The sequence below is a fragment of the Leptinotarsa decemlineata genome, unplaced genomic scaffold, assembly GCF_025532065.1.
Source record: "Leptinotarsa decemlineata unplaced genomic scaffold, Ldec_3_MD MMD2_tig00026354_RagTag_RagTag, whole genome shotgun sequence".
Classification (NCBI taxonomy): Eukaryota; Metazoa; Arthropoda; class Insecta; order Coleoptera; family Chrysomelidae; genus Leptinotarsa; species Leptinotarsa decemlineata.
In genome coordinates, this window is record NW_027412702.1 from 2,586,573 (window position 1) to 2,612,167 (window position 25,595).

The 25,595-nt window shown below is 35.6% G+C and overlaps 2 protein-coding genes across 3 annotated transcripts in view; one reads left to right on the top strand and one right to left on the bottom strand.

Moving 5' to 3' along the window:
- The first annotated feature begins 15,086 nt into the window (after window positions 1-15,086).
- On the top strand, window positions 15,087-17,358 carry LOC141486403 (THAP domain-containing protein 2-like). The gene is made up of 3 exons (XM_074184286.1): window positions 15,087-15,275; window positions 15,694-15,895; window positions 16,090-17,358. The coding sequence occupies exons 1-3, from the start codon at window positions 15,205-15,207 to the stop codon at window positions 16,186-16,188; spliced, it is 372 nt and encodes a 123-aa protein (XP_074040387.1). The 5' UTR covers window positions 15,087-15,204; the 3' UTR covers window positions 16,189-17,358.
- A 1,138-nt stretch (window positions 17,359-18,496) lies between these two features.
- The window catches only part of LOC111517960 (protein 5NUC), a 47,528-nt gene continuing 40,429 nt past the window's right edge, over window positions 18,497-25,595 (bottom strand). For both annotated transcript variants that reach the window (XM_074184285.1, XM_074184284.1), the window contains exons 2-3: window positions 21,268-21,775; window positions 18,497-19,535 (exon numbers count right to left, since the gene is read on the bottom strand). In XM_074184285.1, the coding sequence (XP_074040386.1) occupies window positions 18,637-19,535; window positions 21,268-21,775 (1,407 nt within the window). In that variant the 3' untranslated portion in view covers window positions 18,497-18,636. The remainder of the gene's footprint in view (window positions 19,536-21,267; window positions 21,776-25,595) is intronic.

Genomic DNA, 25,595 nt, shown 5'->3' on the forward strand with positions numbered 1-25,595 from the left:
ATTTTCATTGAGTAAAGACGGAGATGAAATTTCAACAAGAATTCATTCATTCATCTATTCAATTGATGAGTGAATTGAGAAAATCTTGGCACCAACTAACCCGTCTAGTAATTTTAATAAAAATAAAAAATGCGGGATGATACCAAGATGAATGTTTGGAGTACAAACTGAATGGGAAAAAGTGAATTTCGTATAATTCAAGATTTTATTGTTTTTATTTTCCTTCTTCTTTTCTTCAAAAGTATGACTGAAAAATACGGTATACCAAGAAGAGTGACACTGTCTTACTTTCATTGTTCTTTTAAATTTTAATCTTATTTCAATTTTTGTGTTCTGTTGATCATCCTGAAATGTTTCTATAAACTAATCAGTTTTGTTTTCTTTCAATTTGTGTAACATTTCAGGTTAACTATTTCAGTATTTACATAGGTATTTGGACTTAGAATAGGAAAAGTAAAAATTTTATATTGATTTTCCTGGAAAAAAGAATGAAATTAACCATCCTCTGTTTTTTGAAGACCACAGAGAAAAGCCACAAATTTTTAATATTTGTTATTTGGACATTGCGACATTAAAACTCGAATTTTCGACTTCAATCTCGAAATTTCGAGTTTGAAGTTGAAAATATCCTATACTTTTACAATCATATACGATTCCTGCACTATGCATCATAAAGCTTTTTCATATGCAGTGCGAAAAAAAAAATATTGGATGGTATTAGGAGCAAATACAGCAAAGGGAACGCAGGGTATGCGGTATTTATTAGCCAAGTGTAATAATCTACCACTTTTGTGAACACGAAGGCCTTATTGAGGTTATTTCTGATAAGGCAACAAATGCACTTTTAGCTACATTAAACAGATTTATCGCACTTATGATGTACTGTTTGGAACCTTTGGTGTAGTAATGAATATTACTGGAGTTTTTTCCCAACACCAAATCGTTATTTTTACACCTCGACACGTGTTTCGATCACCAAGTGACCATCTTCATGATCTTCATTAAAAATAACGATTTGGTGTTGGGAAAAAACTCCAGTAATATTCAGATTTATCGCAAAAATAATATTTACTCTGATAAATGGGCAATGATTTTATGGACTCTGTACCTGATGAAATGAAATCTGATTTGGTTGATGATCATATGAAATAGCATATTTCAGCTGAATCTCCTTCCTTTGAAGGTATCTGGGAAGCCAACATCAAAAGTAAAGAACATTATTCGAAAAGAGTAACAGTTATATTTGAGAAATTTTAACTGTTCTGGTTTGTATTGATTGTGTTCTGAACTCCAGGCCGATATCTCCTCTATATCTGCCAAGCCAGCAGACATCACAAAGTGAAGGAATTTTCTTCACCACCCGAAGACGCCAATTTGCTGGAAAAGTGCTTGTTTTGGCCATAAAAAAGTACTTATTAGTCTTGCATTGACAAATTTCTTTTTCACTAGTGATGCCCACATTTGTCTTTTGTTGACATATACTATTTTTATGACAATTGAAAAGAGCGTCTTGTTTGTTGGGCATTGAACTTTTGTTTCGTTCTGCGAGCAGAAAATGATCTATTACTCAGAACCAACCAATCACAGTTGACCAAATACATTACTCAACATTTTTGAAGCCAATCACAGATGAAAAAAAAATCATTACTTTACGTTTATGTTTGAATTATTTGCAAATATGCCTAGAGAATTGACCTATTTCAAAATATGGTCTCAAACATCACACTTATTCGTTGAACTGACAGTTCATTTTAAAATTTAGTTTTTTCCAACGAAAAACAAGAATTGAATATGGATTCGGAAAGTGTAGACCTTAGATTAGGTAAAAGAGGGGATACATAACGCCAACCTCTGCGTACGAATCGAGTTTGTGACTTGCGTGAAGTTAGCGTCGGACGCCAGCGTCCAAATCTAGCGCCCGCCCCCCACTCCTGAGTCCGATTTACACCACACAACTAGTAGAATGTTGATTCATAACATGAATTATTTGATTATTTGATTATTTCCTCTTAGAATCGACTTCAAACTTGAAAATATCATTATACTGCATGCAGCTTTCATAATCTGTATTATAATGACGAGGAAACATTGACGTGAATGTGATAGATATAAAACACTTTTGGGTCACAACTGGTGGAATTTATGACCAAGTGAAAAATTCATCAGAAGAATGATTCATTGAATGGGTAATTTTCAGAAAAAGTGTCATAGAAAAATGAACTCCCATCACTTGAGTGGAATAGTTCGCTTTCCAAACTGAATTGTCATCAATTATGTCCGAGTGAAAACTGTTATCAGCTATAATATCCCAAGGACATTGATAACTAACGAAATAATTTTATCACAGTTTTCGAAAGCACGTTATTTGGTAACATCCCGACGCCGAAGGCGGAGGGATGTTACCTAAAATAACGTTCTTGAGGAAGTTGTGATAAAATTATGAGTTATTTATCAATGTTCGAGGGATATTCGATGAGAAAATTTTTTGCAATTCGAACAAAATTATTTATTGAACACACAGTTATTAAAAGAACAATTCGTATAATGATATAACTCCATAAATATTTTCCAAGTGTATTTTTTACTATTGACAGTATTTTTTGGTGTATTTTCTTCAATGATTTTGTCAATTGCCGCATCATTTTGAACACCAAAGCGAGGAAGTGACATTTTCGAAATAAATTGAATTACTGAAATGTCAAACAACTTTATTGTGTTGGTTGCTTAGCAATGTCATGACATAAGTGATAACTACCCTTGAAAACTATCCATGGGTAGTTATCAGTGTAATGATGGTTTCATTGGTTATTTCGACACACATGACTAGAAATAGACAAATTTGATAGGATAATTTTTTTGGCAAAAAATTTTCAGAAAAATGATATACTGAACACTGAATTTTCAGTCCTTCAAAATAGTGGGGTCATAAAAAAAATACCCCTTCCATATTAGATGTTTAATTTTTTCCTTCTTAAACTGGCTTTTGTCCCCGAATACGACTACCTGGAAAATGTTGATAAAGATATGATATACTGAACTATGAATTTACAGCCGTCCAAAATACCGGGAACATAAAAAAAATCACCCCTTCCACCTTAGACGTTTAATTTTTTTCTTCTCAAACTGGCTTGTGTCCCCGAATACGACTACCTGGAAAATGTTGATGAAGATATGATATACTGAACTATGAATTTCCAGCCGTCCAAAATACCGGGAACATAAAAAAAATCACCCCTTCCACCTTAGACGTTTAATTTTTTTCTTCCCAAACTGGCTTGTGTCCCCGAATACGACTACCTGGAAAATGTTGATGAAGATATGATATACTGAACTATGAATTTCCAGCCGTCCAAAATACCGGGAACATAGAAAAAAACCACCCCTTCCACTTTAGATGTTTAATTTTTTCCTTCTCAAACTGTCTTGTGTCCCCGAATACGACTACCTGGAAAATGTTGATAAAGATATGATATACTGAACTATGAATTTACAGCCGTCCAAAATATCGGGAACATACAAAAAAACCACCCCTTACACATAAGATGTTTAATTTTTTCCTTCTCAAACTGGCTTTTGTCCCCGAATACGACTAACTGAAAAATGTTGATGAAGATATGATATACTGAACTCTGAATTTTCAGCCCTTCAAAATACCGGGAACATACAAAAAAACCACCCTTTCCACATAAGAAGTTTAATTTTTTCCTTCCCAAACTGTCTTGTGTCCCCGAATACGACTACCTGGAAAATGTTGATAAAGATATGATATACTGAACTATGAATTTACAGCCGTCCAAAATACCGGGAACATACAAAAAAACCACCCCTTCAACATTAGACGTTTAATTTTTTCCTTCTCAAACTGGCTTGTGTCCCCGAATACGACTACCTGGAAAATGTTGATGAAGATATGATATACTGAACTATGAATTTACAGCCGTCCAAAATACCGGGAACATACAAAAAAACCACCCCTTCCACTTTAGATGTTTAATTTTTTCCTTCCCAAACTGTTTTGTGTCCCCGAATACGACTACCTGGAAAATGTTGATAAAGATATTATATACTGAAATATGAATTTACAGCCGTCCAAAATACCGGGAACATACAAAAAAACCACCCCTTCCACTTTAGATGTTTAATTTTTTCCTTCTCAAACTGGCTTGTGTCCCCGAATACGACCAACTGGAAAATGTTGATGAAGATATAATATACTGAACTCTGAATTTTCAGCCCACCAAAATACCGGGAACATACAAACAAAACCACCCCTTCAACATTAGACGTTTAATTTTTTCCTTCTCAAACTGGCTTGTGTCCCCGAATACGACTACCTGGAAAATGTTGATGAAGATATGATATACTGAACTATGAATTTACAGCCGTCCAAAATACCGGGAACATACAAAAAAACCACCCCTTCCACTTTAGATGTTTAATTTTTTCCTTCTCAAACTGGCTTGTGTCCCCGAATACGACCAACTGGAAAATGTTGATGAAGATATAATATACTGAACTCTGAATTTTCAGCCCTCCAAAATACCGGGAACATACAAAAAATTACCCCTTCCATATAAGATGTTTAATTTTTTCCTTCTCAAACTGGCTTTTGTCCCCGAATACGAGTAACTGGAAAATGTTGATGAAGATATGATATACTGAACTCTGAATTTTCAGCCCACCAAAATACCGGGAACATACAAACAAAACCACCCCTTCAACATTAGACGTTTAATTTTTTCCTTCTCAAACTGGCTTGTGTCCCCGAATACGACTACCTGGAAAATGTTGATGAAGATATGATATACTGAACTATGAATTTACAGCCGTCCAAAATACCGGGAACATACAAAAAAACCACCCCTTCCACTTTAGATGTTTAATTTTTTCCTTCTCAAACTGGCTTGTGTCCCCGAATACGACCAACTGGAAAATGTTGATGAAGATATAATATACTGAACTCTGAATTTACAGCCGTCCAAAATACCGGGAACATACAAAAAAACCACCCCTTCCACTTTAGATGTTTAATTTTTTCCTTCCCAAACTGTTTTGTGTCCCCGAATACGACTACCTGGAAAATGTTGATGAAGATATGATATACTGAACTATGAATTTACAGCCGTCCAAAATACCGGGAACATAGAAAAAAACCACCCTTTCCACTTTAGATGTTTAATTTTTTCCTTCTCAAACTGGCTTGTGTCCCCGAATACGACCAACTGGAAAATGTTGATGAAGATATAATATACTGAACTCTGAATTTTCAGCCCTCCAAAATACCGGGAACATACAAAAAATTACCCCTTCCATATAAGATGTTTAATTTTTTCCTTCTCAAACTGGCTTTTGTCCCCGAATACGACTACCTGGAAAATGTTGATAAAGATATGATATACTGAACTATGAATTTACAGCCGTCCAAAATACCGGGAACATACAAAAAAACCACCCCTTCAACATTAGACGTTTAATTTTTTCCTTCTCAAACTGGCTTGTGTCCCCGAATACGACTAACTGGAAAATGTTGATGAAAATATGATAAGATACAGTTTTGAACAGAGATTGCGCAGATTATAGTGATTGTACAGTTCATTTCTGAGTTAAATCTATTCACTCCACTCCTCTTCAATTCACATTTCATCATTCTTTTCTGCAGACATACATAAAGGACAACATTCATCAAACTCATAGTATAATCGGAAACATTTCGGTTCTAAAACCCTATTACACGTTTTGCATTGAAAGCATTTTTCTGTTTCATCCACGTGTCGACCACATATCAAACAATACGGAATCATTTTTTCTGATTTCGTCAATAGGTATTTTTTAAGTTCTAAACGGTAATGATCGGGGTCAAAACTTCTTTCTAACTCAATCTTATTGAGAATACAATTGATGAAGTGCAAAATAAATATTCCACAATTGTAAGAGTCGGATTGTTTGGGATGACTTTCGTTTTTTATTTTGAATTCAGTCAAGTTGTAAGGATTTATTACATGACCATTTAACATGGTAATGAATTTCCTGAATTTCTCGAACATATTGTACTGACCTGTTTTCGTTGCTCCGTTTGGATCGATGTAAGAGAATGTATTATCTGTGAAATTGACGACCATAAGCGTAAAGTGTCTGTTATGCAAGATAGGTATCAGATTAATTTTTCCATGAAGGTCTTTGAAAATATCATCTCCGAAAAACTCTGTATCTAGTGAGTTGAGTTTGAAAAACATTAGTTCTGTTTTATATATGTTCCATATTTTTACATTATGATTTTGGGAATCAGCTTGCAAAAGATCAGCGATTATGAAGAAGACAGTGTTGGAAATATACGAAAATTTGTCCAAAGTAGAATAATCTTCAATTGTTAAATCATAAGTACACTTATACCGCGCAACAACATAATTGCCCAAATAAATATTAGACCTGTAATAGTCAATTTTTTTCATGAGATCATTTGATTTGATATCCTGATGCTCTAATTTGAAATACGACTTCACATTGAAATTACAGGTGCAAATAGGGCAATAATATATAACCCCTGGAGTATCTAAAGGCTCACTGAAAGTGAATTGACTTGTATCGCACTTCAAATGAATCCATCTTCTACAAAGATCACAGTTTACCCAATTCATATTTTCTGCACCTTCGAATTTACCACATATTGGGCACAAGTTAGAAACATCCGATGAAAATTGTAATAGTAAGAGTTGTAAATCGTTACAATATTTCTTTATATCGAAAGGTTCAGAGAGTAGCTGGCTACTAAAAATTCTAGAAGTGAGTATATCCAAAGTGTATAAAGGTAGAATATTTGCCTCAAAAGTCATTTGTACCGACTGACACTTTGAACTGATGATCTTCCAATCTTTCTCTTCGATTTTTTTATATGTAGCATACAAAGCTCTTTTCTTGTTGTAGAGTTGCAAGAATCTGATGAAGTTTTTGAGGAACTCCTCATTTTCTATGTTTGTATTACCATATGGATTGAATATTTCCAAAGATTTATCAACAAAATTTATTTTGACTAAAAGCCACTTCTCTTCTTGTAGGTGAAAAGGAATAAATGTAGTTTTTTTAAAGGGGGATATTTTACCGAAAACGAGTCTTTTTTCTAAATCGAAAAAAGTATTTGTAGCTATCCATAATGCCACATCTGACTGTCTTTTATTTTTTCTAATAATTACCATACCCAAAATATTGAAAAATTGTTTAGTTATACTTTGGGACATGCTATTGGCATTCAATATGTTGAAATCCTGAGAAGTTACAAATTTATTACCTGTAACAAAATCATAATGACCGATATAATATAACCAGTTTCGGAATTTTTTATAATACGTAACATCGTTCACCAGGCCGTTTTCCAAAATATTCAATATGATTTTTTGTTCTTTCGAAGAATTCAGCAAAACCGATTCTACAGATTTATACTTAGGCAAGTCTTTCAGATATTTTCCGGAGAAATATGTAAATTTTGATTTACGCTTTCTATTCCATTTTTCTTCAGCTTTTGTAACACTTTCATCTGAATTCTCATCTGATAAATATAATTCCTTCGGAACTGTAGATAAGCTATGCTTTGATATGCCTAAATCAATTTCATTATAAATTTTCATTACGTGTCCTCTAACTTTTCTTATGAATGTTGTCGGTTTTAGATCCCTTGATCCATTCAGAATGTCAGTTTTGAGAAAACCAAACCATCTCTCAATCAGAGCATTACTCAGTCTACTTTTTGTGATGACTACCGACCACAGTGGAAATAATCCCATATATCTTTCCAACACAGCTTCTATTAAAGAAGGAAAGAAAAACTCGTTTCTCTCACCTCCTTTCTTTTCTAATACTTTATTATGTTTATATATATCTGAAAAAAACTTATAAAACGGAGAATTGGTACGCAAACTTCTTCTCTTCAAAATATTATCGTGATCATCGCCTATTTCTGAAATCACTTGCTTCTCTGTAAAACTCGAAAGATTCAATTTCAACAGAGCGTTTTCAACACTATCATTTCGGAATTCCGAAGTAAGAATTATTGTTACATTTTTGAACCAATCTGCAGCCTCTTCTAAATTATTTAAATTGAAAGCTACTGCAAATATTGTTTTAATGCATCTTTTTATTTTTTTGTCTTCAACAGTTTTGGTGTGGTCTTCAATTAACTGAACCAAATTTTTCATGAAATGACCACAACATAAAAATAAAACAATTTTTTTCTTTGGGAATATTTGACTTTTTTTTTGCAAATGTTCAAAACAATATTGCAAATATTTTTCAAGATCTATATTATTAAATGCCTTCGATGCTGCGTTCAAACTTGCAAAACTAAAGTCACTCACGAAAATTTTAAATACAGGCCACGACTTCTGTTCTTCGCAAAATTTTTTAAATTTATAAAATAAATCAAATATAGCCAGAGTGTCGTGTTCACACGAAATCATCTCCATTACAGGGCAAAGTCTTCTTTCGGGTAAAGTAAGAACACCAGCGTAATAAAGAATTCTCTTTTCGTCTTTTCCTGTATTACAAACAACTGCGCCTGTAGCATCAAAATGCAAAACTTTAACCGAAGAAGTTTTCGCAACTTCTAACTGTTCTGTACTGAATATTTTCACATTTAGTGGCGAACAAACTTGTCGTATGAATGTAGGGTGATCTTTTTTGTACAAAAACATGTCGACCATGGAGTCTTCATGTCGTTTCAAAGCATTTTTTGCCTGGCTGCGGAGTTTTCTTAGCATCTCCTCCGATTTTATATCTTGTAAGTGGCCTCTCTTGATAGCAGCTTTATCCGCTTTTAAAATGCTTTTTTTTCTATATTCCGAAGGTTTCATATTTTTCAACACATTTTTTTTTATGTCTCTTTCCACACCTCTCACTTGGTCGGTTATTTTGTAAGGATGACAGTAATCGCGAGACGTGGAATAAACCCGCACCATTTTGCCATATCGTGAATCAATGGAAATATAGATTTTGAAGTTTTTACATTTTCTATAATTATTTCGGCAATAGGCTAGGAGTATTATGTTGTTTTTTAAATATTTTAGTCTGTAAAATGCAACTGAACAACTATTATTTACGAACTTTTTTATATTATTTCGAAAGAAAAATGGATAATATTTATTTGACAACTTCTCGTCAACAGTTTCACTAATGTGAAATTTGCCTTCTAGAAATGTACATTTTGAATAATCCGTTCTTTTAATTTTCAGATGTTGGGAAGGATCAATATTTTTGCTTCCTATTGGAAGTACTTGGCGTTTAGATAATGCTTCATGGAATATTGTAGCATTAGGAATTGAAATTGATGAATCTGTTATACTGTTATTTATAACCGACTTTGACGAGTCAGAGAAGATGCCGTCTGAATCGATTAAAGAGCTTCCATATATACATTCATCTTTTTTTTTCGTGAAACCATTCAACATCAACTCTTCATTTCCTTGACTCTGCATCATATTCTTGGAATGAATATCTTTATTGGCAATATCTAAAAAGTCGGAGTCTGCACTCATGGCGGATGAATTGAATTCGTCAACCTTAATTTTAGCATCATCTTTTTTTTTTAAACTTTCTGGGAATGTGTTGAATATTTCGCATATTCCCCTCTCAAGTTACTTAATAGTTTTTCATCGGAAAGAGCACTAACTTTGGAGTTTGAGAAATTTCCGGAATAAATGGTGACAAGTTCATCATCAGATTTATTTAAGAATGTTTCTTGTTCGTCGTGGAGAAAAACTTTAACCAACTCAGATTCTTTCTGTAGGTTGAATTCATATATCGGGTTGTCGTATAAGTGACAAGAATTCAAACCTTCCTTAAACTGATTTTCACTTTCAATCAACTGAGCAGAATATTCTTTTAGCGATTTGCTTTTATTTGCTTCGATACCATCCACATCCAAAGAAGATTTTTTTATGTTTGTTTTTTTTTCTAACATTGTTTTTATATTACCAGAATTTCGTTGAATCGTCTGATATATCCATCTCTTTTTATTTTTCTGTTGATGTTTATTGTGAACATGCGCAACTAAATGCTCATAAAATACATCATTGTAATCAATTACGACTAGTTCATCGTAAGTAATATTACTAGCAAAATATTTTATTCGATTAACAAGATTTTCGATTTTGTCTCCCATGTTCCTCTTAATCGTATATATATTCGTAACGTAATGAAATAATTTCCCCCAAGAAAATAAAAGTAAATCTCGACGGTTTTACACCACAAAATAATAAAATAAAAGAAATAATAATTGGAAATAACTAATGAAATCAATCAACTCAACATTAATTTAAAACGACAAAGGGATATTTTCACAACCAATGCGTAAAACAAATAAAATCAATTCACTACTACTCCTAAATATTTCAACTTTGGTCGCCGCCAAATAGGTAGGTACTAGTCAAGAGCATAAAAGCAAATCATGCAGCAGAACTGTCATTGCGCGTTAAAACAATATTCACTGAGGTGCGTTCGGTCGAAGTGAGATTACATTGAAATACATATAACTCAGTAATTACGCTACATATCAAAATGTTTTTTTGTTAAAATGTAGAAAATTGTATTGCCTTTCAATTATGTCTCTTGAGTTTTTCTCACAATATTACGATTCTCATGTAAATGACAAAATAAAAAAATATTCTTGATAATTTTACTGTTGAACGATTCCAAATAGTGACATTTTTTATAATGTAGGCAAAAAATATGTGTGAAAAATATTTTCATTCTTTTCAAATCATGACTTCACCAAAATTTTTCAGAGTTTTTAGTTTACAGAGAAAAAAATATTCTGCTGACGTAAGATTTTTTTCTATGACACCATCATTTTGGAGAACTGAAAATTCGGAGGTCAGTATATCATCTCTTCATTAACATTTTCCAGTTAGTCGTATTCGGGGACACAAGACAGTTTGAGAAGGAAAAAATTAAACATCTAATGTGGAAGGGGTGGTTTTTTTGTATGTTCCCGGTATTTTGGACGGCTGGAAATTCATAGTTCAGTATATTATATCTTCATCAACATTTTCCAGTTGGTCGTATTCGGGGACACAAGCCAGTTTGAGAAGGAAAAAATTAACATCTAAAGTGGAAAGGGTGGTTTTTTTCTATGTTCCCGGTATTTTGGACGGCTGTAAATTCATAGTTCAGTATATCATATCTTCATCAACATTTTCCAGGTAGTCGTATTCGGGGACACAAAACAGTTTGGGAAGGAAAAAATTAAACATCTAAAGTGGAAGGGGTGGTTTTTTTGTATGTTCCCGGTATTTTGGACGGCTGGAAATTCATAGTTCAGTATACCATATCTTCATCAACATTTTTCAGTTAGTCGTATTCGGGGACAAAAGCCAGTTTGAGAAGGAAAAAATTAAACATATTATGTGGAAGGGGTGGTTTTTTTGTATGTTCCCGTATTTTGGACGGCTGTAAATTCATAGTTCAGTATATCATATCTTCATCAACATTTTCCAGGTAGTCGTATTCGGGGACACAAGCCAGTTTGAGAAGGAAAAAATTAAACGTCTAATGTTGAAGGGGTGGTTTTTTTGTATGTTCCCGGTATTTTGGACGGCTGTAAATTCATAGTTCAGTATATCATATCTTTATCAACATTTTCCAGGTAGTCGTATTCGGGGACACAAGACAGTTTGGGAAGGAAAAAATTAAACTTCTTATGTGGAAAGGGTGGTTTTTTTGTATGTTCCCGGTATTTTGAAGGGCTGAAAATTCAGAGTTCAGTATATCATATCTTCATCAACATTTTTCAGTTAGTCGTATTCGGGGACAAAAGCCAGTTTGAGAAGGAAAAAATTAAACATCTTATGTGGAAGGGGTGGTTTTTTTGTATGTTCCCGATATTTTGGACGGCTGTAAATTCATAGTTCAGTATATCATATCTTCATCAACATTTTCCAGGTAGTCGTATTCGGGGACACAAGCCAGTTTGAGAAGAAAAAAATTAAACGTCTAAGGTGGAAGGGGTGATTTTTTTTATGTTCCCGGTATTTTGGACGGCTGGAAATTCATAGTTCAGTATATCATATCTTCATCAACATTTTCCAGATAGTCGTATTCGGGGACACAAGCCAGTTTGAGAAGAGAAAAATTAAACGTCTAAGGTGGAAGGGGTGATTTTTTTTATGTTCCCGGTATTTTGGACGGCTGTAAATTCATAGTTCAGTATATCATATCTTTATCAACATTTTCCAGGTAGTCGTATTCGGGGACAAAAGCCAGTTTAAGAAGGAAAAAATTAAACATCTAATGTGGAAGGGGTATTTTTTTTATGACCCCACTATTTTGAAGGACTGAAAATTCAGTGTTCAGTATATCATTTCTCTGAAAATTTTTTGCCAAAAAAATTATCCTATCAAATTTGTCTATTTCTAGTCATGTGCGTCGAAATAACCAATGAAACCATCATTACACTGATAACTACCCATGGATAGTTTTCACGGGTAGACGCGATCATCTTCAGTTCATTCAGGATTTGGAGACCAGCTCCCCTACCCTTTCGGCTGATCATTGGCCTTGGGATGGGCCAATGGGTACATGACTGATGGATGACGGCATGAAGTCCTTAGGCATCAGTGCCGCCCTTCACGGGATACCCCTACCTGGCTGGGGTGGGATGGATGAAAGAGTTATTCATCCTTTAACGGGGGACATGAGGGCCTCATTCGACAGAGTGTCGGGGCCTTCTATATCGGGAGGGGTCGTCTACAGCATAATCTGTGGCTTCCCTAACTAACGGGTTTTCGTGAGTTTCCGTTTTTTCGAAAACTCTCTCATTCCTCGACTGAATGGACTGCCGAATGGAAGGCAGCTGCAAATCTCTGCGGATGGCTTCATTCCGCACGAACCAAGGAGCATTCACAATCATCCTAATTAGCTTATTTTGCAACCTTTCCAAAATGGAAATGTTGGACGGAGCCGCTTGTCCCCAGACGCCTGAAGCGTACATGATGACAGGCTTGAACATCGAGTTGTAGATCATGATTTTGTTTTTAAGACTCATCTTGGATTTTCTGTTGATCAGAGGGTACAGACCGGCGATCCGACCCTCGATCTTGGACTTAACGTACATGATGTGCGGGTTCCAAGTGAGCCTACGGTCTATTAAAAGGCCGAGGTACTTTACCCGCGCTTGCCAGTCAATCTCCCTTCCAGAGACTCTCACTTTTCTGGCCGGAGAAGATAGTAATCTCCCCATGGTTATCGCCTGAGTCTTTTCCGGGTTTACTCGGATCTTCCATTCGAGGTACCAGCGCTCGAGGTCGTCCAATGCACGTTGCATGTAGACGACGCCGAGCTCACGCCCCATGGAAGACGAGAGTAGAGCCGTGTCATCGGCGTACAGGGATATCTTCACTCTATCGGACCTGGGCAGGTCGCTTGTATAGAGTGAGTACAACGTCGGAGAGAGCACGGCCCCCTGTGGCACTCCAGCGAGGATCTCTCTGTTGTCAGACAGAGAGCCCTCTACTCTAACCTGAAAGGTTCTGCCTCTCAGGAAAGATCCGATCCACCGGACCAGGCCCCGAGGTAGGTCGAGCGCGTTTAGCTTATGTATAAGGCCTTCGTGCCATACTCGGTCGAAGGCCTTTGAAATATCTAAAAGTACTATATGTACTTTTTTGTTGTTATTCAGCTCGCTGATGGTGTTCTCGACCAACCTTAGAGCCTGTAGTTCAGTGGAGTGATCTCTCCTGAAGCCGAATTGTTCATTAGGCAGAACATTTCGGTCCTCAACTTCTTCGTTGAGTCTTTGCAGTACGACTCTTTCAGCCAGCTTAGCCGCCGACGAGAGTAGACTGATCGGGCGATAGTTCTGCGGGAACAGCTGGTTCTGACCCTGTTTCGGGAGCATGACGACGATCGCATGCTTCCACCTTCTAGGGAAGTGTCTGAGGGCCAACGACCTGTTGATAAGACTCAGCAAGAATTCAACGCTGTTTTCCGGGAGTCTCTTCAACAACTTGTTAGTTATTGAATCGGCTCCCGGAGCCTTCTTTGCTTTCGCAGCCTTGATGAGACCCTTCAGCTCCTCCATAGAAGCTGGACGGATGTCGTCGTCGTCATCCTCCCTGAGAAGTCGGTGAACCCGGTCTTCCAGCAGCATATCGCGGTCGATGTCGTCGTCGTCAACGTTAAGTTGAAACTGACGTTCCATCGTGTGTTTTCACGGGTAGTTATCACTTATGTCATGACATTGCTAAGCAACCAACACAATAAAGTTGTTTGACATTTCAGTAATTCAATTTATTTCGAAAATGTCACTTCCTCGCTTTGGTGTTCAAAATGATGCGGCAATTGACAAAATCATTGAAGAAAATACACCAAAAAATACTGTCAATAGTAAAAAATACACTTGGAAAATATTTATGGAGTTATATCATTATACGAATTGTTCTTTTAATAACTGTGTTCAATAAATAATTTTGTTCGAATTGCAAAAAATTTTCTCACCGAATATCCCTCGAACATTGATAAATAACTCATAATTTTATCACAACTTCCTCAAGCACGTTATTTTAGGTAACATCCCTCCGCCTTCGGCGTCGGGATGTTACCAAATAACGTGCTTTCGAAAACTGTGATAAAATTATTTCGTTAGTTATCAATGTCCTTGGGATATTATAGCTGATAACAGTTTTCACTCGGACATAATTGATGACAATTCAGTTTGGAAAGCGAACTATTCCACTCAAGTGATGGGAGTTCATTTTTCTATGACACTTTTTCTGAAAATTACCCATTCAATGAATCATTCTTCTGATGAATTTTTCACTTGGTCATAAATTCCACCAGTTGTGACCCAAAAGTGTTTTATATCTATCACATTCACGTCAATGTTTCTTCGTCATTATAATACAGATTATGAAAGCTGCATGCAGTATAATGATATTTTCAAGTTTGAAGTCGATTCTAAGAGGAAATAATCAAATAATCAAATAATTCATGTTATGAATCAACATTCTACTAGTTGTGTGGTGTAAATCGGACTCAGGAGTGGGGGGCGGGCGCTAGATTTGGACGCTGGCGTCCGACGCTAACTTCACGCAAGTGAGTTTGTGACCAATTTCCGAGTGGCCGCCATATTGTTGGTGCTAAACATTGATCTTGGTGCTTGTTCGATTTTGTGCAATTATTGAGTGTATTTTGAACTATTTTGTGGGTGAGTACTGTATAAACATGGTGAAGTGCTCATCTTACTATTGTAGTAGTAATAGCGAGAAAAAGGAAACCGGTATATCATTTCACAGGTGAGAAAACATCAGTACATTTAGGAACAGTAGGCCAAACATGGATATTATGTGAAAACTATGTATGCAAATGTCTAGATTTTCAAGTATGTAACTCAGTGGTGGATAATCTACGGTTAAAGAAGATTTCAGTGCTTACTTTGTGAATTTTCATTCATAATTTTATGATAGACTTCAGATTCACCTTGAAAGTTCCATTTTTTTGCATAGGCGTGCATTTATAGCAGGGTCAGATCGAGTGAAAATTTGGAATATCTTGAAAATACATTTTTGATTGAAAAAAATGAATGACTACATTGTGGACCCTAGACAAATTAAATATTTCTTTTCTATTTCATTGAAAAAGATCTGTGCAATACATTACTCATATTACAAGAAAATTTTATAGATTATTATTAAATACTATTTCATTTTTCAGATTTCCTAGAAATGAAGATAGACGGGCCATTTGGGTAGCTAATATGAAGATTTCAAACTGGTCCCCATCAAAAAACGATCGTATTTGCTCAAAACATTTTGAAACCTGTTATTTTTATAGAACTGAGGAAAAAACGAAATTGTTGAATGAAGCTGTACCCACTATTTTCCCAGAACGACCTACAAGTCTTCAGTCTATACAGGTATACTGCAAAAACAATTTGATAACCTTAATATTTCAAACCTTATTGATACTCTCTATTTAGAGGCCAGTCGACAATGTCTTTCAGCTAAATAGAGATTAAAGAATATGCATTTTTTGTTCAGCAGATTGAAAGTATTTAAGAGTACCTTACCATAAAGAGAGTTGTGTACTAAACAAATTTTTATTTTCCAGAAAAACAGGAAACGAATTAGACCCCAAACACCAGAACCTTATCCATCAACAAGTGCTCAACTGCAAAGAGATACACCCCGCAAAATTAAAAGATTTTGAAGATTGTGAAGGCACAGTACGTTTTATTAAATATATCAACACCGCTTTTGATATTTTAAACTCGATAACTGTGCAAGCACCTTGCTATAAAAAAGCTTTGTGCCCAAGCAAAATCGTTGAAGTTTTGGCTTTTGTTGCGAAATTCAATGAATATATTTGTGCTTTGAAATTTCCCAATAATGAAAAAATAATAAATTCACCTAGAAAAACTGGCTTTATTTTAGATCTCAAAAGTGCAGTGGATCTGTTTGATGACATAGTATGGCATAAAGAACTTTTGATTTATTTTCCTCTCTATAAAATGAGTCAAGACCATATAGAACTCTTTTTTTCTTCAATTCGTTCTAGAGGGGGTTGGAACAATAATCCAACCGCCCGTCAATTTATGGCTGCATATAAACGTCTCCTTATAAGAACGGAAGTGAGAAGTGGGGGCATAGGTAATTGTCTACCTTTAGAACAAATTTCTATTCTATCGGTTTCAAGTACAACCAATAAAACTCCTGAGGAGCAAATAAATAGTTCAATACCAATTATAACGGAAGACAATTTATTAAAAACCGAAAAAAAAGCTCAATCACTAGAAACAATTTTTTCTGAACATAGTTATATCATGAACACCAATGTTTTATCTCATTGCTCAGAAGAAATTGTAACCTATATAGCTGGTTTTGTTACTAAACATTTGTCGATGAAAATGAAATGTGAATCATGTGTTACTGGCTTAATAGGTAACAAAGCGAATTTTCTTAATTCCCTTATTTCCCAAAAAACTGAAGGCGGATTAATATATCCCTCATCTGATGTTAAAATTTGCCAGATTAGTGAAAAACTTATAAGACACAACCACGAAGATTTGCCAAAAGGAAATAATGTTAAAAAATTAACCAATACTATATTGAGACAATGTCTTTCGGTTGATATGTTTCAATGTCTGAATAACCACATCTTAGACAATGAAGTCAATCATGTCTACTTTTAATAAAATCAATTATTGAAAAATATTTGAATATAAGGATACACTTCATAATGAAAAAGCAGAGTGAAGCAAAAGATGCTATTCGAAACTATTTCACTAAAATGATTTTATTTAAAGGGCAGTAGGGCTATATTGTACAATTTTGGATGTATGTATGTATATAACAATATAATAAATATGTTTACTTATTACGAGTTTGATTGTTAATATTTTGAATTAATTTATAATGCTTTATGAAGTTACAATTTTTTTTATAGAAATATTCAAAGTTGAAACTTCAATATACCTCAGGTTATTCATAATAATTGGTATAAAGTGTGAATTAATCTGAAAGTGCAATAAATATAAGTCTTAAAATTCAATTAATGTGTGTTAATACAAACACTTTTTCTAGACCCTAACACCAAAACTGATGTTTTCACTTGACGCACGTTTCGCTAACAGTATTAATTTTCTTCTGAAGATGCTAGTTAGCGCAACGCGCGTCAAGTGCAAATATATCAGTTTTGGTGTTAGGGTAATTAATATCTAGAAGTAGTTTCAACTTTTACACCAAAGGTTCCAATCTCATCGTTTATAGGTGAAATACCTATAACAATACACCGGAAGTCTTTTATTTATTTATTACTTTAACTCAAGACTCCATATGATGAGGCGATAAAATAATTCAGTCCATACTGCTTTGATATATAGATTATGGAAGGATTATGTCTTGAACCCTTCTCATAGATACGCCACTGGCGTTTAGCGTTTGGTGCAGATTTGCCTCAGCATGCTGTTGGTTGTTACGAGTCCATATATCTTTCCTTGTCTAAGGTGTAGACAAGTGTACCCCACCAGAAAGTAATGTGGCGAAAACATCGACTTTCTTCAAAAGTTCGTCACGTAATAACAAAATGAGAGTATTTGCAACTCAAAAATCTTAATTTTATAATAATTTGTGAGCAGCTTTTTGAAGGAGATGTTAGAACTCTTGAGTCAGTGGTCCTTTCTTCCAAGTTTTTTTAATCACTCACAATTCAAATTGAAATAAAATAACGAAATAGGAGATAATTTTGGTTGCATCTTGTTATGAAATATGTTCCACAAAGGAATCCTGACTTGAAATATTCCTATCAAAAGTAATAGAAAATGTATAATACTCGACTCGAGAAAAATCATTTATGACGCTTGATTTCAGACGCGTCTACAAAATTTATTCTCATAAGTAATGCCACGTTTCTCGCTCGTTTAATGATTTACTATTATGTATATAATAAAATTTTAATTTCATACTGGATAATTCAGTGAAGGAGAAGATGTCGTGTGGCAGTGTGAGAAAAATACCTATGAATTTCTTATTTGAAACATTTGCTTCTTTTTTATACTTTTTATTCACATAAATGAATACATTTTAAATGTACTATCAGGAAAATACTGAATGGATTGTGATGAAATGATGATCCAATAACAGATTACTTGGGAAAAACTTATAACCATGTTATGCTAACCAAAATCATAAGTACGGTTGTCAAAACCCATTTGCTGGTGCGAGTCACAGAGGAATCATCTTTGATGTCATCAACATTTTTGTTGATGAAAGTTATTCTTCCTTGAACTTCAGGGTAGACTGGACTGTAATGTTGAAAGTACCAAACCACAGTATCGATGTCATTCAAATCTTCTATCGTTTTAGCAGCTTCGGCTGCATTTTTGAGAATGTAATGACCGTCTCCTCCCCCAGTTAGGAAGCTGATTGAAATGATGGTATACGTTTTAGACGGAACTATGTCTTCGTATGTAGGGATATCGCAAACTCCACATCTCACTTTTACAGAAACCACTCTTGAGAACGAGGGTCTATTCATGTCATACACCACTTTCAAACCTGAAACTTGGAGAAATTCTCCACCAGAAGTTTCCCCGTTACTCCTTGCGCCAATCTCCAGAGTTCTGATCAAGTCAGAACCGTTCATTTTGAAAGTAACTACTTGATTATCGAATGGTATAGCCGCTAGCAACTCCCCTCTAGTAATGTCTTGAGAGTCGCTACTGGGTTCTATGGTAGTCCTTATGCCACCACCATTTATCAGTCCGATGGGAGCTTCAGTCCATATCTCAGGTGATATCGAAGCCTTATACAGAACTAATGCATCAGCTAGGAGGTTTCCAAAATTGCATTCGCGAACACGGCAACTTCTATCACTTCCATCTAATGTAACTTTAGATGATCCAACGATTACTGTATTTATTTCGTTCACTTGCGGTCTGTACGTTTCGAGAAGCTGAAGTACATCTTCGTCCTGCGGAACTGAACTGTCCAGAAGCTCAGGTTGGCCGGAAAAGTTTATGAGGGATCCACCGTCATCAAATGTCAAGTTGAGGCGACCTGAAATTATGAAAGTGGTTTGTTTTATGTTGTAGATATGCAATAAGAAAGGATTTTTGAATATTCCAACTGGGGAGCCCCTTAGGGATACAAGTTTACATATGAAAATTACCTTTTCACCACTGTTTTTTCGGGGCGCCTCACTGGGGATGAAAGGGGGGTGCGTTTACATATAAAAATTACATATTCATCACTGTTTCTTCGTAGCGCTATACTTTTAGAGGCTGAATTTTTGTATGTAGGTTCGTTTTATATTATAGATGTGCAATGGATAGATAGATAAGATAAATTTATTCAGGTAATTACATATTTTGATAATGATATAACATTGAATGATAAATAAACAATTTTGAAGGCTGAGCTACCTAAGCAGAACTTGAGTTGTAGTATCAACCTATAAACAACTTAAACGTTGATTATATATGAACACATATACATACATATACACATATACATACATAAACACATACATATAATATGAGGTATCATTGTTGCATAATAAAGCAAACACTCATACTGACAATGTAAATACAAATGATACAAATTGTTGGAAGGAAAGAAAACTGGTGGAAAGAGAGAGTAATAGTCGAAGAGAAGGTGACGTTGGATTGTTCAACTAATTCAAGATATTGCCTACAATAGGATGTAGTTTATATCGATGGCCTAGACAGAACTTCGATTAGGATTCCAGTTCATAGACAGATTTCAATATATAATAATTTTGATTCACATGTTCTTTCAGTTTTGACTTGAATTTGTATTTATTGGAGATTGCTCTAATGAATATTTATAGTGATCCACTATAGGTAGTGGATCACTATAAATATTGTTGATTTTAACAATCTGATTTTTTCCAGATAAGTAATTTTCAAAAAGGTAAAGGGTGATTCCTCTTACTCCAATGATTTCTAAACGCCTCAGTGAAATATGATGATTGACAGTGTCAAAGGCTTTCGTCAAATCTAAAAAGACTGTTAGGCACTTTTTGCCAATATTGAAATTATTCCATATATTATATATGAACCAATTGAAAGACATCATTTTCTGAAGTATTTTCAAATATTCCAACTGGCGGGAAGCCAGCCGCGAGGAAGAAATGCGCGTTCATAAAATAAAGTTACCTTTTCATCATTGTTTCTCCATGACCTTCAATTTACGGTGGCTGAATTTATATTTAGTATCGGCATTGCACCCGTGCGGAACCGGGGCGGATGGCTTCATTTGATAAGGAGAAATGGCTTTTCAATTACACATTATATTTATTTATTTGTTTAGCCTATGGAATCTGCACAATATGATGAAAATTAACTATAAGGATAAAAATTTAAACAAAATTCTGTGAAGACACCAAATCATATGAGTGGCCAAACTCGGTTCATTGGTGAAAACTGTATGGAAATTATTTCAGTAGTTTTTTGAGTGTATCGTGTTCATACTATCAGACAGACAGACACGCCAGGAAAATTTAATTTGTATGTATTGATGTACTAAATTCACAAAAAATGGATAAAATGAAGGATTACAGTGTTTTCATTATTATTATTTTGTGAGTAAAATTGGTTTGTATTTTTCTTGGTTTACTGAGCCATTCAAACTTTAAAAATAGTAATTCCGACATTCATCTAGAAATGTTGATTTTGATACTATGAAAAATTTCAATTTCTAATTATTTTAGAATCATAATGGGAATAGATGTGTTGTATGCTAGTTTTAGTTAAGATTAAAACATTACCTAAATATTTCGTATAGGCATAGGCCTGAACGACAGGAACTTTCTTGCCAGACTTTTGTGTCACAACTTTTGGGTAAGGACCATCAATAGGCTCCAAATCAGGCTGTGGTCCGTTCCAAAGAAAAGTGTTGGTATGCCCGCCAATAACTACGTCCACAAGTGGTACCTGCTCTGCGATTTCCTGATCCTTCAAATATCCGGAGTGCCCAAGAACTATAATTATTTTTATTCCTAAACTATCCAGTCTCTCACTCTCGTTCTTAACAGACTCGATCTCGTCCAGAAATATTGTCTTTTCGGGAGAGGAAATTATTTTGGTCTCTTGAGTTAGGTGGCCTACGATTCCTATTTTTCTTCCTGCTACCTCAAGCACCACGGATTTTTGTACTCTAGAAAGAGTAGGTTCATCAGAGAAATCCAAGTTTGAGGATACTATAGGGCTGTTTAGAGCATTGACAAAAGGTACTAGCCCAGCAACACCACCATCGAATTCGTGATTTCCAAGTGCCTGAAATGAAAAAAAAAACAATGAAGAAAACTTGAATGGGCCATTCGCGAAATAAAAATGTTACAGGAGGGTCAGTTACATCAGTGGACACACCCCAATTGAGAGGGCTAAACTTGGTACGTGATTTGCAAGTTATTTCTTGATAAAATATTCAAGAAGGATATTTTTCGGTATATTTTGAAAAACATACTTCGAAGGTCTAAATTTTGGAACTACAGGGTTTTGAAGTTTTGGAGAACAATTTTTTTTGTTGAAATTCAGGTACGACTCTAGTTATTTTTATGAATGATAATATACATCGAAAACCATCTTCTACTGAATGAACTATTTTTCTTACTTGCCTCTTGATGTAACCACTGCCCATTTTCTGTTATATGGATTCTGGGTATGCCAGGTATTTATTACATCAATAGGCTACTGATTGTAACTCGCTGTGAGCCAAGCGGCGTCATGAAGAACGCTTTTCAATAGAAATATTCTGAATGCACGAAACAAACATTTTCAAACGTTCATAGAGGAAGGACTTTTTGAAGCAGCTAATCATCGAAAGAAGTACAATATTCTTAGAGCACCAGAAATTGAGGTAATGGTTTTGAAATCAGGAAGAGGAAGAGTTTTGATCTTCCTCTTGAAGATAATTACTTGGAGATCGAAACACGGGCCGAGGTGTTAAAATAACGGTTTGGTGTTGGGAAAAAACGCCAGTAATATTCATTACACCAAAGGTTACAAACAGTGCATCACAAGTATTTCACGTATCTTTGTTCTCCAGAACTTTTCATTGAATCTCAACAGTTTCTGGCTTCACTCCCTCGTATCTTTCCATTACGGAGGGAATTCTCGAAGAAGAATTGCGAGCCCTCTAGAACTTACCAGTACGGAGAAACAGAGATGGATGAGTGGGTGTTAAATAACTGACTTTAGTATATAGTATACTGTATGTGTTCCGGGAAATTGTTTTTGGCATTTTAAAATAATTTTGGATAGACATTTTTTGATAAAAGAGGTTTTTGGCTCTTTACTCCTCTATATTTAGATTACTTTATTTACATAATTTTACCATTTGAACCGCCAGATAGAAAATAAGGAAATCAGATTCACTCAGAAAGAGATGAAGATTCCAAAAAGGTGTATCACTCTTCTTTAAAAAAAATCAGTGCAAATTCCACACGACGCTGACAGCAACAATAAAAAATTATACTGAGATAATACTTTTTGATTCATAGACGATGCTCAATACTTTCCTCAATGTTTTTTGAGTGTATAATCTTCCACAATCTGAAAAATAAACAAAGCTAAATCGATAGATAATCTGCTGAAGAGTAATAAAGGACTTAGTTTATTTTTTTCAGATTGTGGAAGATTATGCAAACAAAAAACAATAAGAAACTTTGACTCCTCCACAAAAAATGTATTCAAAAGAATCTACTCATAGGAATGAAGGACAAAAATTGAACCAGCTGAAATCTTTGGAACTCCAATGAACGCAAATATTCATTTTACTAAACGTTCAACAATGAATTAACTAAAAGAACAATTTGTTCAGGCCAGTCTTGACTTACCTACACTGCAGGTTAATGGACTGACACCTATCAGAAAACAATTATTTCCCTGGCTAATACCACGAAGGGTGCAGGTTTCTTCATAGAAAAAGTTTCTGCATATGCTGTTGGCGATCATTCCAGTAATTGAGCTCGGTTAAAGTAATGGTACTCTGGCAGAAATTCGATTTTTATTTATGGAATATCATCAACTTTGAGTTGATACACTGACGAGAAGCCAAATAGCCCGAAACCGGTCTGCAAGTGTGCCCTTCGTGGAATCATCCAGGGGAATAGTTGTTTTCTGATGTGTCAGTCCATTAACCTGCAGTATAGGTAAGTCGAGACTGGGCTGAACAAATTTTTGGATATAATCCAACGACCTACGTGATCAAATCATCTAAAAGAACAATTCGTTCAGGCCAGTCTCAACACCCTACACAGTAGGTTAATGGACTGACACCTATCAGAAAACAACTACTCCCCTGGCTAATACCACGAAGGGCGTTGGATTATATCCGACAGGTGTCAGTGCAGGATTCTTCACTGAAGTTATTCCTGCATATGCTGTTGGCGATACAACTGCCGCAATAGATTTTCAATTATTGGAACACACTTGCAGACCGGTTTCGGGCTGTTTGGCCACTCGTCAGTGCAAGGTAGTGTATATCATCAACATAAAGTCGATGATTTCCGATAATTGAAAATCAAATTCCGTCAGAGTATCATTCCTCGAACTAAGCTGAAGACTACAACAAACAACAGGTTTGTCGTCGCTCCATCTGCCTGTGAACGAGGTAACCAACTGCATATCCAAATTTGCCCAATTCCTCGTAAAAGGAAAGAAATCTTTCACGTATAGTCAGTGGGCATACTTGAAGACTGGCTATAAATCAAATCATCTAAAAGAACAATTCGTTCAGGCCAGTCTCAACACCCTACACAGTAGGTTAATGGACTGACACCTATTAGAAAACAACTACTCCCCTGGCTAATACCACGAAGGGCGTTGGATTATATCCGACAGGTGTCAGTGCAGGATTCTTCACTGAAGTTATTCCTGCATATGCTGTTGGCGATACAACTGCCGCAATAGATTTTCAATTATTGGAACACACTTGCAGACCGGTTTCGGGCTGTTTGGCCACTCGTCAGTGCAAGGTAGTGTATATCATCAACATAAAGTCGATGATTTCCGATAATTGAAAATCAAATTCCGTCAGAGTATCATTCCTCGAAGTAAGCTGAAGACTACAACAAACAACAGGTTTGTCGTCGCTCCATCTGCCTGTGAACGAGGTAACCAACTGCATATCCAAATTTGCCCAATTCCTCGTAAAAGGAAAGAAATCTTTCACGTATAGTCAGTGGGCATACTTGAAGACTGGCTATAAATCAAATCATCTAAAAGAACAATTCGTTCAGGCCAGTCTCAACACCCTACACAGTAGGTTAATGGACTGACACCTATCAGAAAACAACTACTCCCCTGGCTAATACCACGAAGGGCGTTGGATTATATCCGACAGGTGTCAGTGCAGGATTCTTCACTGAAGTTATTCCTGCATATGCTGTTGGCGATACAACTGCCGCAATAGATTTTCAATTATTGGAACACACTTGCAGACCGGTTTCGGGCTGTTTGGCCACTCGTCAGTGCAAGGTAGTGTATATCATCAACATAAAGTCGATGATTTCCGATAATTGAAAATCAAATTCCGTCAGAGTATCATTCCTCGAACTAAGCTGAAGACTACAACAAACAACAGGTTTGTCGTCGCTCCATCTGCCTGTGAACGAGGTAACCAACTGCATATCCAAATTTGCCCAATTCCTCGTAAAAGGAAAGAAATCTTTCACGTATAGTCAGTGGGCATACTTGAAGACTGGCTATAAATCAAATCATCTAAAAGAACAATTCGTTCAGGCCAGTCTCAACACCCTACACAGTAGGTTAATGGACTGACACCTATCAGAAAACAACTACTCCCCTGGCTAATACCACGAAGGGCGTTGGATTATATCCGACAGGTGTCAGTGCAGGATTCTTCACTGAAGTTATTCCTGCATATGCTGTTGGCGATACAACTGCCGCAATAGATTTTCAATTATTGGAACACACTTGCAGACCGGTTTCGGGCTGTTTGGCCACTCGTCAGTGCAAGGTAGTGTATATCATCAACATAAAGTCGATGATTTCCGATAATTGAAAATCAAATTCCGTCAGAGTATCATTCCTCGAACTAAGCTGAAGACTACAACAAACAACAGGTTTGTCG

Excerpts from the sequence above, each read along its gene's own strand:
- LOC141486403 (XM_074184286.1), top strand. The coding sequence starts at position 15,205 with ATGGTGAAGTGCTCATCTTACTATTGTAGTAGTAATAGCGAGAAAAAG. Across the intron at positions 15,276-15,693 it reads ACCGGTATATCATTTCACAG|ATTTCCTAGAAATGAAGATA; the intron begins GTGAGAAAACAT and ends TTCATTTTTCAG. Across the intron at positions 15,896-16,089 it reads CAAGTCTTCAGTCTATACAG|AAAAACAGGAAACGAATTAG; the intron begins GTATACTGCAAA and ends TTTATTTTCCAG.